Source organism: Pogoniulus pusillus, chromosome 13, assembly GCF_015220805.1.
Source record: "Pogoniulus pusillus isolate bPogPus1 chromosome 13, bPogPus1.pri, whole genome shotgun sequence".
NCBI classification, from domain to species: Eukaryota; Metazoa; Chordata; class Aves; order Piciformes; family Lybiidae; genus Pogoniulus; species Pogoniulus pusillus.
Genome location: NC_087276.1, coordinates 9383425 through 9398376, shown reverse-complemented (window position 1 = coordinate 9398376; position 14952 = coordinate 9383425). Strand labels below are relative to the sequence as shown.

The window sequence follows — 14952 nt, the reverse complement described above, 5'->3', positions numbered from 1 at the left end:
CTCCAGAGAAGGAGACTCCACAACCTCTCTGGGCAGCCTGTGCCAGTATTTGTCACCCTCGCAGTGAAAAAGTTTTTTCTTATGTTCCTGTGGAACCTCCTCTGCTCCAGCTTGCACCCTGTGATGGTTTGGGTGTTATTTGCCCTGCCTTAACCTTAAGTAAATCACCCAAACTAGACACAGCCGAGCTGGAAGGGAGAATGGAGCTTTGTCTTTACAGCTTAGCACGATCTACAAGTAGATCTTTACAATATACACAGCTACAGACAGAAATAGACAAGTTAAAAAGGTAACACACAAACACAGCAGCCCTCCCAGAAAGCAGAGTCCTCAGGAGGGGCTCCTAACCACACTTCCACCTCCTTTTCACCCCTCTGCCTTATCCCAGAGTCTGCGTTACATTCAAGGTGAGTTTGGAGAGTTGGCTGGGGGGTGGGGGTTAGGAAGCAGAAGGATTAGTTACAAAGATGGCAGGATAGAGAGAGAAGGGAGGCAGCCAGAGCCAGAAGGCAACTCTGTTATCTGTGTTCTTGTTTTTATACATCTCAGCAAGCCTGAGTGAAGTAGCCATCACCATTGTTTCCCTTTCACAGCCTGTAATCTAATTCCTCTGACTGAAATATCCCAGCTAGGCTCAAGCTAGCACACACCCACTGCCCCTTGTCCTATCTCTGGGCATCTTTGAGCAGAGCCTGGTTCTGAAGATCCAGATCTGCCTTTCACCTTTTAAAACCACACTGGAGCAGGGGTGAGCTGTCTCTTGGTGAAAGCAGTACAATGATTTGGATCCATATCTGTCGTGGCATGGGAAATTTGTGCTTTAAGCCATCTGCTGGTCTTCTTTTGGATAAGGTGGGAATCATAGAGTGGTTTGGGCTGGAAGGGACCTCCAAAGATTATCCAGTCCAATGCCCCTGCAATGAGCAGGGACATCCTCCACTAAGTCAGGTTGCCCAGAGCCCTGTTGAGCCTCACCTTGAATATATCCAAGGATGAGGCCTCGGCCACCTCCTTGGGCAACGCTCATGGTGCAGAACTTGTTCCTAACATCCAGTCTGAATCTTTTGTCTAATTTCAAACCGTCACAAGTATGCCTTTGGAGATGCTGGGAGAGCTGTTCTTTGTCTTCATGGTGCAGTAGATCATTACAGAAGTGAACAGTGTTAATTAGGTCTTTACATAACCTCCGATGCAGTGTGGATCCAAGTGACTCAGTATCTCATCACATTGAGCTGGAGTAGCCAGAACCTCACATCCTCTTCCTGTGGACCATGGTCATGATGGGCTTCCTACTCCCCCGAGTGCAGGCAGGGGTGATGTGGAAGTGACATTTATTGTTGCCCTCTGAGCTAAACTGAAGCCTGGCACCAATCAGTGGGTGAAGAAAGTTCAGCCTCAGACTGGTCAGCAAACAATTCCAGGAAATTGACTATTCTTCATAGAAGCAGTGGTGTATGGGAGCCTCTCAGCAATGTTGTTCATTCTGCTGTGGTAAAACAGTGCTTACCTTGACCCTGGAAACACTCTGAGTAATTTAAATGTGGCCAAGCTGATGCTTTTTGCCAGAGTTCTTCCCAGCTTGGATTGCTTGCACGATGGGAGAAGGGCCAGGTCAGACTTGCCAACAGTGCCATCTTAAGATTAAGTTGTATTTGTGTTATTTTTGGAATCACATAATCAGTCAGGGTCAGAAGGGACCACAAGGATCATCTAGTTCCAACCCCCCTGCCATGCTCAGGAACACCCTACCCTAGAGCAGGCTGACCACAGCCTCATCCAGCCTGGCCTTAAACACCTCCAGGGATGGGGCTTCAACCACCTCTCTGGGCAACCCATTCCAGGCTCTCACCACTCACATACTGAAGAACTTCCTCCTCATGTCTAGCCTGAACCTACCTATCTCCAGCTTTGCTCCATCCCCCCTGGTCCTGTCACTCCCTGATATCCTAAAAAGTCCCTCCCCAGCTTTTTTGGAGACCCCCTTCACATACCGGGAGGCCACAATAAAGTCACCTGGGAGCCTCCTCTTCTGCAGACTCAACAGCCTCAACTCTTTCAGTTTGTCCTCACAGCAGAGCTGCTCCAGCCCTCTGAGCATCCTCATGGCCCTTCTCTGGACATACTCCTCATGTTCACATCCTTCTTGTAATGGGAGCTCCAGAACTGGATGCAGTACTCCAGGTGGGGTCTCAGCAGAGCTGAGTAGAGGGGAAGGATCGCCTTCCTCGCCCTGCTGGCCACACTTCTGATGCAGCTCGGGATCTGATTGGCCTTCAGGCTGCAACTGCACATTGCTGGCTCATGCTGAGATTCTCATCCACCAGCAGCCCCAAGTCCCTCTCCTCAGGGCTGCTCTCCAGCCACTCACTGCCCAGCCTGGATTTGTGCGTGGCATTGCCTCGACCCAAATGCAGGACACTGCACTTGGTCTTGTTGAACCTCATGAGGTTGGCTTGTGCCCACCTCTCCGGTCTGTCCAGGTCCCTCCGGATGGCATCCCTGCCCTCCACCCTGTCTGCTGCACCACTCAGCTTGGTGTCATCAGCTGCACTCAGTGCCTCTGTCCATGGCACCCACAAAGATGTTGAACAAGACTGGTCCCAGGACTGATCCCTGAGGGACTCCACTTGTCACTGGCCTCCACATTGACAGCCACTCTTTGGGTGCAGCTATCAAGCCATTTCTTTATCCATCTCGTGATCCACCCATCAAACCCATGTGTCACCAGCGTGGAGACCAGGATGTGGGTGGGTTTTTTTTATCCTAAGAGAGGTATTTATTGCTTAAGGGCATCCATCAGTTGACTAAACCAAAAAATCCGGCCCAGAAAAACCCTCCCAGAAGCAACAAAATAAACCCAAACCTAACCCAACTCCTCTTTTAATACCTGGAGAGGAGAGGGTTTCTTATTCTGGGTTAACACATGAGGTCTTTGGTCTCTGCAGTTGGAAGTCTTCTGGATGCTTGCTGGAATGTAGTTTATTAATAGATGTACTTTGTGAGGTCAGTTGGTTACTTCCTTTTTTTCCTCCCCACTTTGTTTTTACCTGCTGGGAAGCAAACTGTTAGATGACCCAGTAAAATGAAACAGGTATTTATAATAGATGTGCAGATGGTGTTAGCTGGAGGTATCAAAGCTTCGAGTGAAATCTCTGTCCTGAGTTTGGGGTGGAAGAGAGGCAGGTGGATATCCAGAGTGTATGCTTGAGACATAAAGCAGGGAGCATATTGAGGTGTCCAAGGTGATTCAACAATAGAGTTCAGACTGCAGATAGAAGAAGTGTAAACAGGCTATGGAGGAACTCAGATGGCATCATTTGAAATCACTTGGGGATGGTTTAACTTCAAAATAAACAGGTAAAACTTTCCACTCAAAGCTAGGAGTTGACCTTAGCTGACCTTCACAAAGGTTTCCTTAGCTGTTTTCTCACTGTGAGTTGTAAAGTTCATGGGTCAGCCTATGGAAGAAACTGTCAGGAGCCTCACAGGAGTCTTCTCCAAGCAGCTTTTGCAGAGGTATGTTGAGAGACTGCAGATGTTGGGCTGCTCTTTGCTGCCTGCTTTTGCCAGTGTTTCAGATGCAGAGTGTGGGATAATTAGGGTTCCTTGGCTAGCATCAGTGTGTCAGCAAAGGGTGCTTCAAGAGATGTGGCCTCTTCTGCCGTGGAGTTGTTGTCATGGTGTATCAAATATTTCTGTGTGCCCAGAGAGGTCTCCCAAAGGTTCATGCTGTACCTCAGCTGAAGGTACTCTCAAAGCAGCTGTCTGGCAGGTACCCTCTTGTGGTCTCTGCCCCTCTTGATTCTGGGGAGATGGTGGGGATTTCCTTGCCAACACATCTGAGGAATGAGGGAGCTGATTGTTTGTTTGGTTTTCTTTTTTCCACACAATTCTGTAGGCACCAGGTCGAGGGGGTCACAGCAGGCCATGTATGATAAACCCCAGAGTGAGCAGGAGCTGTCTGATGCAGAGATGGCTCGGAAGCTGCAGGAGGAAGAGCTCCTGGTAAGTAGAGAAGATGCATTAGAGAAGTCAAAGGAGCTAGCCAGTGATGACAGCTTTCTTACACATGAAGCCTTTCTTACATATTTGAGTGATTTAAGACCTAAAATCTTGTTACTGTGCAGACTGGTGATTACTTTTGCCTCCTATATAAACACCCCAAAGTGAAATGACTGAAGCAGAGTGATATAAATGTTTCCAGGAGACACAAACTATTGCCTGGTTTAGAGAGAGGGCAGCAGGGTAGGCAACACCTTGTTGTGTGGCCTGGCAGATAGATGAGAGCAAAACTGGGCAGTAAAGCTGGAATGACAGTTTGATGTTGGGTCAAGACATGCTGGAGGGCAGGATGAAAAGACTGGATGAGGCACTTAGTGCCATGGTCTAGTTGATTGGATAGGGCTGGGTGCTAGGTTGGACTGGATGATCTTGGAGGTCTCTTCCAACCTGGTTGATTCTATGATTCTATCCAGGGGGACCTTGACAGGCATCAGAGCGGGGCCCAAGCCAACCTCATGTGGTTCAGTGAGATCAAGTGCAGGGTTCTGCATCTAGATCAGGGCAATGCCAGGCACTGATATAGGCTGGGCAGGGACTGGCTTGAGAGCAGCCCTGAGGAGAGGGACTTGGGGGGTGCTGATGGATGAGAAGCTCAGCATGTGTGCACTGTGGCATCCCAGAAAGTGAAGCAGAGCCTGGGCTGCATCAAAAGAAGTGTGTCTGGCAGGTCAAGGGAGGTGATTCTGCTCCTTCACTCTGGTGAGATCACACCTGGAGCACTGTGCCCAGTTCTGGAGCCTCTAGTGCAAGAAGCATCTGGAGGTGCTGGAGCATGTCCAGAGAAGGGCCATGAGGATAATCAGAGGGCTGAAGCTGCTCTGCTGTGAAGACAGATGGAGAGTTGGAGCTGTTCAGTCTGGAGAGGAGAAGGCTCTAAGGAGACCTTATAGTGGCCTTCCAGTATCTGAAGGGGGCTACAAGACAGCTGGGGAGGAACTTCTTAGGGTGTCAGGTAGTGATAGGACTAGGGGTGGTGGAACAAAACTAGAAGTAGGTAGATTCAGATTGGATATTAGGAAGTAGTTCTTCAGCATGAGGGTGCCAAGACCCTGGCACAAGTTGCCCAGGGCGGTGGTGGAAGCCTCATCCCTGGAGGTGTTTAAAGCCAGCTTGGACGTGGCTTTGGGCAACCTGATCTAGTGTGAGGTGTCCCTGCCCATGGCAGGGGAGTTGGAACTGGATGATCCTTGAGGTTCCTTCAAGCCCTGACAATTCCTTGATTCTGGGAAGCTAGCCAAGTATGTTTGGAGAGGATTGTAGAGTGTGTTTGTGTGGGCACCTGCTTGCCCTGCCCAGTAAGCTAAGGAGTGAATAATTTGGAGGTGTTTCTTTATTTTTTTGTTTAACTTTCCCCCTGTTTTTCCTTCCCTCCTGTTTTTTTCCAGGCTAGCGAGGCAGATCAGAAAGCAGCTCAAGTAGCTCAAGATGAGGTGAGGCAGAAGTCAAATGTTTGCAGTATTCTTTTACTTGCAGAAACTGGCAAACTGTGCTTGGCCCCTCTGACCCTCTAATTGTTTGTCTCCTGCCTTGTAGAAGAAGCTCTGCTCCATAGTGGGGTTTTTCCTAGCTGTTTTTCGTACATATGCTCCAGCTGGCCAAGGAAGATGTTGTCCTGCCTGCTGCAAATGTGGCAGAGGAAGGAAGTTTGTAGCTCTGAAAGTGCATCTCTTGTAGCTGAGCCCCAAGGGATTGTTTTCAGAGATGCTGCAAAATGAACCTCCCCACGCTGAAGGAAAAGGGGGGAAGGGGAGAAAGGGTCTGCAAATACAGTTGTGTCAAATCAGAGGTCCACTAGGCATGCTGCATCTTGTCAGCCTTAATTCCCCTCTGTCACTTGTTTTGGGTGGCATCTTGGCTTTGCACCTTCCCCATCCAGCAGCTGTCCATAGGGAAGGTTTTAAGTACTTGAAACTCCCAAGAGCATTAAAACCATCTGACTGCTTTCTGTATTTTCCCTTCTAGGAAATTGCTCGGCTCTTAATGGCTGAGGAGAAAAAGGCTTTCAAAAAAGGGAAGGAGAGAGAAAAGTCTTCCTTGGAAAAAAGGAGGCATGATCAGGACTGGAAGGTATTGGAGAGGTGTTCCAGAGGGAGGTGTGGGTGTAGGGTGAGAGTAAAAGAAATGATGCAGACTCATGCATCCAGAGGGTCTTTGCTGCCTGTTACTCAGTGGTTTCCTAAACCTTTTGAAGTGACCTGGTTAGATGCTCTCTGGCTTCAGCCTCAAGCAAGGTAAGCCTTGGACTCTGGCCTCTGAGGGTGGTGCTGGATGTCACAGCACCTTGTGGCCTCCCTCATTTGCTTTCAGTCCTCCTGATGCAGGACATTCCCTCTGCTGAAGCAGAAGCAGGAGCTAGTTCTGTATGTGCACTGCAGGTATAAGCGCAGACCAGATGCTCCAGCATCACTCTGCTTCATAATTAAGTCACCATCCCTGGAGGTGTTCAAGAAAAGCCTGGATGAAGCACTTAGTGCCGTGGTCTGGTTGACTGAATAGGGCTGGGTGCTAGGTTGGACTGGATGATCTCAGAGGTCTCTTCCAACCTGCTTGATTCTATGAATGAAAGCACATGATTTTTTGCATGAGTAGCACTGCAGAGGCTTGGCTAGCTGATGTGGAAGTTGACAGAAAACAGATTTCTTTGTCTGCACTGGTAAGGTGCTAAAGGGAACATGACATTAACCTTGGGGCCACTTGGAGTTAGCTCTGATTTCAGCCTCCTTACTGTGCTAGAATGGTTGCAGGCACACAGCTGCGTGCAGCCAGTGCCTTGTGCTGAGTCCAGAGTGTGCACAGCCATTACACACTGACTGCATTCCACTCCAGCTCAGGATAGGTCCCCAGTGCTGTCTCAGAGCTGGGTCCAGAGCTTCATTTACTGGAAAGCAGTCCTGCTGCTTCTGCCATTCATGCCTGGCTGTAGTCAGTTTTGTGTATCAGCTGAGCACAGAAGGTCTGCACAGAGCTGTGGCAGCCTCAGTGCACTGGGTGCTGTCGTGCAGGGCACACAGGTGAGCTGCTTTCCCTTCTTCCCAGCAGCGTGATGCAAGTGAGTCCACGTGCTCAAGGTCGAAAGAAGGGCCTGAAGCTCAGCGACACAAAGGCGACAGGCCTGCAAGGTGAGCTTGAAATGGGCACTTGGGAAGCTGCTCAGAAGCTGAATCTTGGGGAGGAGTTGTGTGGTGACCAGTCTGACTCACCCACGAGGGGCTTGGTAGGCAGCAGAGATTTTAGCACTGACGAGGTGGAGGGCACAGAGCTCGTGAGGTGCTGGGAGCCGTGCGTCACTCGCTGTGCTCATGGCATTTGTCCCTATCAGTCTCCCTGCCTGGTGCTGACAGAGATTGATGAGTTTGTGCAGTGACATTTGTTAAATGGCAAAGAAACATTGAGAGGGTTAAAACACTCCTGGGGATGTGAAACCAAATGTCATCTCTGGGCAGGGAGGAGTAATCACAATGTATTTGCACAGCTGCTCCCTTGGCTACCTGCTCCCTGGTTAAGCCATGTATGCTCTTCTTGCTATTGGGCATGGATGTCCCTCTGCAAGCAAGTACATTGTGTTTTTGGGGTACCACATTTCATGCCAATGTGCTGTAGCCCAGTGCTGTTTCTGAATCTCAGATGCTCCTCATGAAGGACTGAGCCGTGGAAGTGATCCCTGTTGGCTTTGATTTCCAGTGGAGGCAATGACCCTAGGAATAGATATTGAATTTGCAGAAGAAACAAGCGAGCAGGTGGAGACTGAGAGAGATCTCATTAAAATACTCCAGGATAAAAAGCAGACAAGCATTAAACACTCTTAAAAATATTGCTCTTTTGAGTGAGAGTGCATCAGGCTTTTATCTTGAAAGTTCTTTGTCTCTTGACAACTCTCAACCACGATTAAATGAAAGCAGTCCAGCAGCTGTAAGCACCGCGCATTCCTCTCTGAAGAAACAGAAGTGAGCTGCACTTAGAGGAGTAAGTCCAGGCCAAATACAGTTCTCATCAAACTACCAGGGACAGACCCAGGTGGCTGAGATGTTGCTTTTGCCATGCTGTTATGCCTCTGAGTGTGTTTTTCCCAATGCTTTCTCACTATGCTTGGCAGGTCACAGCCTCACCTGGATGACTTTGAACATGCTCGATATTACACAAGCCAGCCCAGCCCTTCACGCCAGGTCCCCAAACCTGAGCACTCTCCTAAAGGTAGGGAGGACCAAGCCCACAGTTGCCTCAAGCAATTACTGTGCACTGTTTTCCTCAACCAAACAGCCTGCAGCCCATGATACTGGAAAGAGATGCTAACAGGAGGAGTGGAGAGTGTTGGCCCAGCAGGCAGGTGATGCTACTCGCTGCTGCGTTGTGCTTGCTGAGCATGTTGCAAGCCGAGACGGAGCAGCTGAATTGGTTTACCTCGAGTTTGTCAAACTGCTCTCAGCCTGCCCTCTGTGGTCTCTTAATGATGAATGGCTGCAAATGCAGGCAGTAAATGAAGGGGAAATAATGTGGAGACGATGATGTGATGGATTTTAGGTGAGTCACTAGGATCAAACAATCTAATGCAAGACAAAACCTGGCAGTGTCATGTAATGGGTGGATGGGAACAGGCTTGTTTTGTTCCTGTAGCATCTCAGCAGTGGTTTCTTGGCTTGTTTCCTCAAGTCATTTGGCACAAGAGCAGTGTAGTAAGGGTCACCCCCCCAGTTTTTTAAATGAGAATGCCAATTGCCTGAGGTATCTCTAGAGACTCTGGGGGAGGAAGTGGGCAGCCAGAGCTGGATGCAGTCACTCATGTTTAGGAACAAGTTCTTTGCCGTGAGGGTAGTGGAACACTTGAAGAAGTTGCCCAGAGAGGTAGTTGAGGTCCCATCCCTGGAGATATTCAAGGTGAGGCTCAAGAGGGCTCTGGGCAACCTGCTCTAGTTGAAGATACCTCTGCTGACTGCAGGGGCAGGTGGACTGGATGACATTTGGAGGTCCTGTCCAACCCAAACCATTCTATGATTCTAGTTTTCTTCCAGCTCTACTGATTGTGACTTAAATGTGGGCACTTTCAAAATCTAAACTTTGGGAAACTTGTGTTCTGTCTTCATCAGGCCCACTGGAAAGTTTGATGACTGCAAGTAGCATTTTCTTCACCTGGATCTGTCCTTACAGATTTTGTTTTGTTTCTGTTTTCCTTTCCAGGTTCCCGTAGGAAGCAGTAAAGCCGTGCTAAGCCTTTGCTTTGGTACTGACTCTTCTGTAGCAAACATTACTGGAATTGCCAGGCAACTTTCTTGATCCCTTGCCCAATGGGAGGTCCACCTTCCTCTCCAAGGATCTCCTCTTAAGTGTCATCATGTTAAGGAACATTGTTTGTTTGAATTTCTTCCCTGTTGTGGTGGCTGAAGCAGGACAGTGCAATCTAGCCGCTGCTGAGCCATGTAAATCAACCAGCTGACTTCAACAGCTCCCTTTTGACCTTCTTTTCAGGCCTGCCTTTTAATTTGTAAGCTTTGCCTGTAGCTTTGACACATAGGAAAGAGAAAAACAGGGAGGAAAATCAAAGATCTGAATTGAGTTGTATGCGATGCAGCAGACTGTTGGAAGCACAAATCCTTTCTGTATTAGGATGGCTTAGCAAAGAGTTGTAAGAGGAACTGTGTTCTTCGTGTGTTGGGTAAGGCAGCTGAGCCAGCCTGACACCATGCTAGCTTGCAGGAGGGAGAGAGGAACAGACACCAGCAAAAGGCAGAAGCTGGGACTGGTGAGAAAGTAATTGCCTACAGAAGAGCATTTCTGAAGTGTGTTTCTGTGTAGGGTTTGCAGCAGTCTGGGCAGAGGGTGTAACACAGTCTGGGCAGAGTATGTAACTAGGTATTTTAGCTCCAGGTTTCAGTATAGAACAGTACAGAGGAGATAGTTTCATCTGAAATTATTCCTCGTGTGCACAACCTTGAAAGATGTGCCAGGGAGTTGATGAAGCTGTGAGCTGTGGATTGGGAAGAGTCACACAAACATTTAAATGCCTGAAGGGACCTCTCTGTGGTCACCTGCTTTGAGCTTCAGTATGGTTGAAGCCAAAGAATTTCACTGAAGTAAAGGAGGAACTCCTAACTTCTAGCTGAGTACACTAACTTGGGGCTGAACCTGCACATGTCTTGGAGATGTGTCTGGAGGAAGGCCATATGGGCAGTGAATCAAAAACTCCACAGTTCCTGCTAACTTTGAGCTAGATGCCAAGTGCCAAACAGTCCACACACAGTGTCTGTGCTGGTCTACACTTCTTTCCCTTCACCCTTTGAAGGTGTTTTTTTCTGCTGTACAAACTGGGAGCCTTTTCCCTTGGCATCCTCCTTTCAATTCTTTTATCTTTTGGTTTGTGCATTTTGAAACTACAGAGCTGAGCATCTGGATGCTGGCTTGGAGTCTGTTCAGCCAATACAGGCCAGTTACTCATTTGCCAGTCCAGTTCCTGGCAGCAGGCTGGGCTGTGTTGCCCCTGCCCAGTACTGAGTCTGTCCCTCCAAGTTCTTTGTCTTTTTCTGAAAGCTGCAACTCCACTGCTGGCTTTGCTGAGGAGGGGAGGTAGAACTGTGACTCTGCTTGTCCTCACCACCAACGTGCCTGGGAGAGAAGCCTCCACAGCTTTGTAGAGCTTTGTGGAATGCAGGTGCTGGTGTGAGGAATTGGAAGAGACTGTGGCTCTCTGCTCTTGCATTAATGAACAAGTCAAGCCCCAAGGCAGCTGTAAAGCTTTAACCTTGGCTGTTGTCCTTGGTCACCAGATCACAGAATCACAGAAAACATCTGGTTGGAAGAGACCTCAGAGCTCATCCAGTCCAACCTTTGACCCAGCACTGAAGTGTCAGCACCAAATGATGTCCTTAAACGCCAGCTCCACAGGCTGCTAAAACGCCTCCAGGGATGGTGACCACTACTGCTCTGGGCAGACCATTCCAATGTCTGATAACCCTCTCTGTGAAGAAGTATCTCCTGGCATCCAGCCTGAACCTCCCCTGGTGCAGCCTGAAACCATTTCGTGTACATCAGACAGGATCAGGGAATTGGGATCTCATTTGAGACATGGCCAGGCAGAACGCATGGCCACTCTGCCTTGCTCGGAAGGGTCTCTAAGAGGACAAAGCAACTCCTTTTCCACATAAGCTGCAAGGGTACCTTTAATAGTACAACATGAGCCCTTGTCTTGCTTTGGCCATCAGCTCCCATCTCTTGCCCCAGCTGGGAGGCTGGCAGTGAAGAAAGAGATAACCCCTGGTAGGTCTCTGCTCCAGGCATGCACTAGACTAAAATCGAGTAAGGTAGGACTTTGTATCTAATCACAGGACATTAGGGGTTGGAAGGAGACATCCATAGTTCAGTGAGTCCAACCTGCCTGCCAGAGTAGGACCAGAGAATCTAGCACAGGTCATTTCGGAACACATCCAAACAGGGATGGAAAGGCCTTAGAGAAGGAGACTCCACAACCTCTCTGGGCAGCCTGTGCCAGGGCTCTGGAACCCTTACAGTCAAGAAGTTCTTCCTCACGTTGAGGTAGAACTTCCTGTGCTGCAGTTTCCATTCATTGCCCTTGTCCTATCTCAGGGCACAAGTGAGCAGAGGCTGTTCCTGTCCCTTCCTTCCTGACCTTAGCCCTCAGATATTGATAGACATTGATCAGATCCCCTCGCAGCCTTCTCCTGTCCAGACTGAAGAGCCCCAGGGCTCTCAGCCTCTCCTCATCAGGCAGTGCTGCAGTCCCTTCAGCACCCTTGTAGCCCTCCCTTGGACTCTCTCCAATAGATCCCAGTCCCTCTTGAGCTGGAGAGCCCAGAACTGGATGCAGTATTCCAGGTGGGGCCTCCCCCTTGCTTCCAGACTGAGAGCTTGCTCATCTGCAGGAACCCTTAAGTGACTTGCAGGCTCTTGGTTACTCAGTGCTGCTTCTCAGGAAATACCCCAGCCGGCACCTAGATTTTACTGTCCTTGCCTCGTGCCCCCAGCGTGGTCCATCTCTGTCCATTCAGAAGTGCTGTTGTTGTTCTAAAAGGTCCAGAAAAAGAACAACATAGACTGTAATTTTGTTGTTGGTTTATTGTTACTGTTGTTATTTGATACCTTGGGCCTGTGTGGCAACTTCATCTGCAACGGTTTTATTGTGTAAACATTTGGTTTTGTATTTCGTGTAACAGTCAGCATTTCTACTGCTGAAAATGTGCTTTTGTTTTTGCTTTGCCTCTTCCTTTTTTTGCTCCCTCTTCCCTGTGTTGGTTTTTTTGCTCCCTCTTCCCTGTGTTGGTTTTTTTTTTTGCTCCCTCTTCCCTGTGTTGGTTTTTTTTTTTGCTCCCTCTTCCCTGTGTTGGTTTTTTTGCTCCCTCTTCCCTGTGTTGGTTTTTTTGCTCCCTCTTTTTTTTGCCTTTTTCACTTAAATGTGTGAGGTGTTTTCCCCATCCATTGCCATCAGAGTGTATTTATTATTGTGAAGTGGATGCCCACTGGGGTTTGGTGGTTTTTTTTAGCTTCTGTTACTCCTACAAATGCCCCAACCCTGCTGCTTGTGTCACTTGTAAAACTGGATAGGGAAAACTCCTGTGACATCAGAAAGGGGTTGGTTTGTATGCAGTGTGCATGGGGGCAAAACAGTGACCCTCTGCACAAGGCAGGGGGGAATGGGCAAGTTTGATGGTCTGTCTTGCACTGCACTTGGCTGATCTAACTTCTGTCTCACTCAGAGAAGGCAGGAAGCCCCTGGGCCTCCTGGCATTTCTTCTGAAGAAAGACAGGGGAATGCTTGGGTGTATCCAGAGAATGAACTGTAAGGGAGCAGCTGCAGGGTATTGAGTCTTCTCCATGTGAGCCACCCATAGTGTGGTGGAGTTTGTGGCCCTTGCCACAACCGGGGCTCTTCTGCCTGGCTAAATCCAGCCCATGCTTCTCTTTGTGCTGGTGAGCAAGCTTGGTGGTCTGTTGGGTATTGGGGTGTTGTCCCCCAGGGTCTTATGGAATGCATCAATCAGGATCACTTCCAAAAACTTGGAAGTGGAATCTTCACCCATCCCACTACAAGTTCATGACTCTCAGGGCCCCACAGTGATGACCAGTGTATTCCTTTGCTGGAGACTGAAGGCTCCAGGAGAGCACCAAGCTCTTGACTTCAGTGGGAGTGAGTGGAAAAGATAGGAGAGAAAACTCCAGCTGACTTTAGTAGGAAGCTGGGAAAGTCTGAAGACTGTTTCAGTGCTTATGCTGTAGAGCTGCAAGTTCTCCTTAATGGCCTCCTTGGGCTAGCCAAACTCTCCAGCCACGACACCAAGAAGTAAAAACCCCAAGGGAAAGATCCCAGGAGCATCTGCTGCTTCCTTGGATGCCTTCAGGGAATGCTGAATGCTTTATGCTCTGCTTCACCCTGTATCTTTCCTTAGTCTTCTCTTTTTATTCTTGCTCTCCTCCTTGATTAATTTGCTGTCCCTTTTAAGTGTTTCTGCTGGTTTATTTTTCCATAGCCCTTGTGAAAAGGGTGGACCTGAAGGTTTGCTTAAAGGGGCTAACGTGTTGAGAGAGGCAGAAATGCTAAGAGTGGTAGGTGAGGAAAGCATGTAGTGAGTGGGGTATGAACAGAACAGGTGTTCAGTCAGCAAGTTAAGAATTCCTAAGGCAAAGGTTGCAGCTTGAACATTTTGCTTGAACATTTTGCAGCCACTTTTGGAAGGAGATTTCCATCATCCCATTGAAGTCAACAAGAGCTGAGTTAAGGTCATGGATAAGCAAGGGGCTGACTCCTCTTGGGGCTCAACAGCCACAGCTCTGCTGAGCTTGACTAGAGAGGATGCAAGATGAGCAGCTTGCATGTGTCCTCCTGGAAGGGGGCACAATGAAGTTGATGAAAAGAAACAATTGGAGCAATGTTTCCTTGCTGTGACAGGAAGATGTTAAACTTAACTTTTGTCCTTGTTTCCTCTTGCCAAGTTTCAATAGCTTTGCCAACGGCTTTGCTTTTGATTTAAGAGCACATGGGAGCCCTTCCTGGAGTCATTCAGGTCTTTGCATCCCTTTTTTGACTGTCTGTTAACAAGACAACACGTGAAGAATTCATCACCCTGAAGCCCTGGCACTTCCGAACCTCCGTGGTAGGCACATCTCACTGCCAAGAGCTCTCGCTGCCTCCTCACCTCCGTCCGAAGCACAAGGAATGGTCTGCAGAAGAGAGGTGAAGCAAAACCAAGAGACTGTGCCTTACTTGCAGGGATGCTCAACGTCTTCAGCAGGCTGTTCTGAGTCACCTTGCTAGCAAACACTGTCTTAATGTGAACTGTACAGCTTCCTGCAGCAAGGAGTGTTTGTGGATGTGTGGCTAGATCCAACAGCTTAATCTCATCAGTTCGTTTTGTGGTTGGCTTGTTTGTTATAAAAGAACTTTGTGGTTTTGAACTTAGTGGGATGGGGAAGCATCAGCTGGCAGGGGATAGATGAAATCTCATGGCTGAATTTCTTCTTTGGGGAGGAAGGACAGGAGTTACAAATGCTGCAATCTGCTTCAGTCTGTAAAAGGGATCTTGTATGTACAGTATTTTTGTATCTCTGCGTTCCCACCTGTCAGGATTTGAATCTCTTAATGGGGGGGGGGAGGGGAAGGGATTTTTATTTTTACAGTGCTAGGCCTTTGTGCATTTTCATTTTGTGCCAAATGACAGCCACTGTTATGTCCCAGTGTACTCATTCAGCTTGTTGCTGTCAATATATGTGCATACTTTGAGTCCCATTCGTATTACCCTGTACGCCAGCTTCACTCTGGATTGCTCGTTTATCTATCGAGGGGGAGCACTTGGAGACAATGTGAGGATTCCCCTACTTGGTTTACACTCTTGGAATGCAGCCAGGCCATGAAACTTACTGCTTCTCACTCAGAGTGATCTCCCAGGTGCC

At 48.6% G+C, this 14952-nt stretch overlaps 1 protein-coding gene across 2 annotated transcripts in view; it reads left to right on the top strand.

The window, feature by feature from the left end:
* CCDC50 (coiled-coil domain containing 50) overlaps positions 1 to 10146 on the top strand; it is a 48198-nt gene extending 38052 nt beyond the window's left edge. For both annotated transcript variants that reach the window (XM_064152924.1, XM_064152923.1), the window contains 6 exons: positions 3899 to 4005; positions 5448 to 5492; positions 6025 to 6129; positions 7102 to 7181; positions 8156 to 8253; positions 9235 to 10146. In XM_064152924.1, coding sequence (XP_064008994.1) covers positions 3899 to 4005; positions 5448 to 5492; positions 6025 to 6129; positions 7102 to 7181; positions 8156 to 8253; positions 9235 to 9254 — 455 coding nt within the window. In that variant the 3' untranslated portion in view covers positions 9255 to 10146. The remainder of the gene's footprint in view (positions 1 to 3898; positions 4006 to 5447; positions 5493 to 6024; positions 6130 to 7101; positions 7182 to 8155; positions 8254 to 9234) is intronic.
* The last annotated feature ends 4806 nt before the right edge of the window (positions 10147 to 14952 follow it).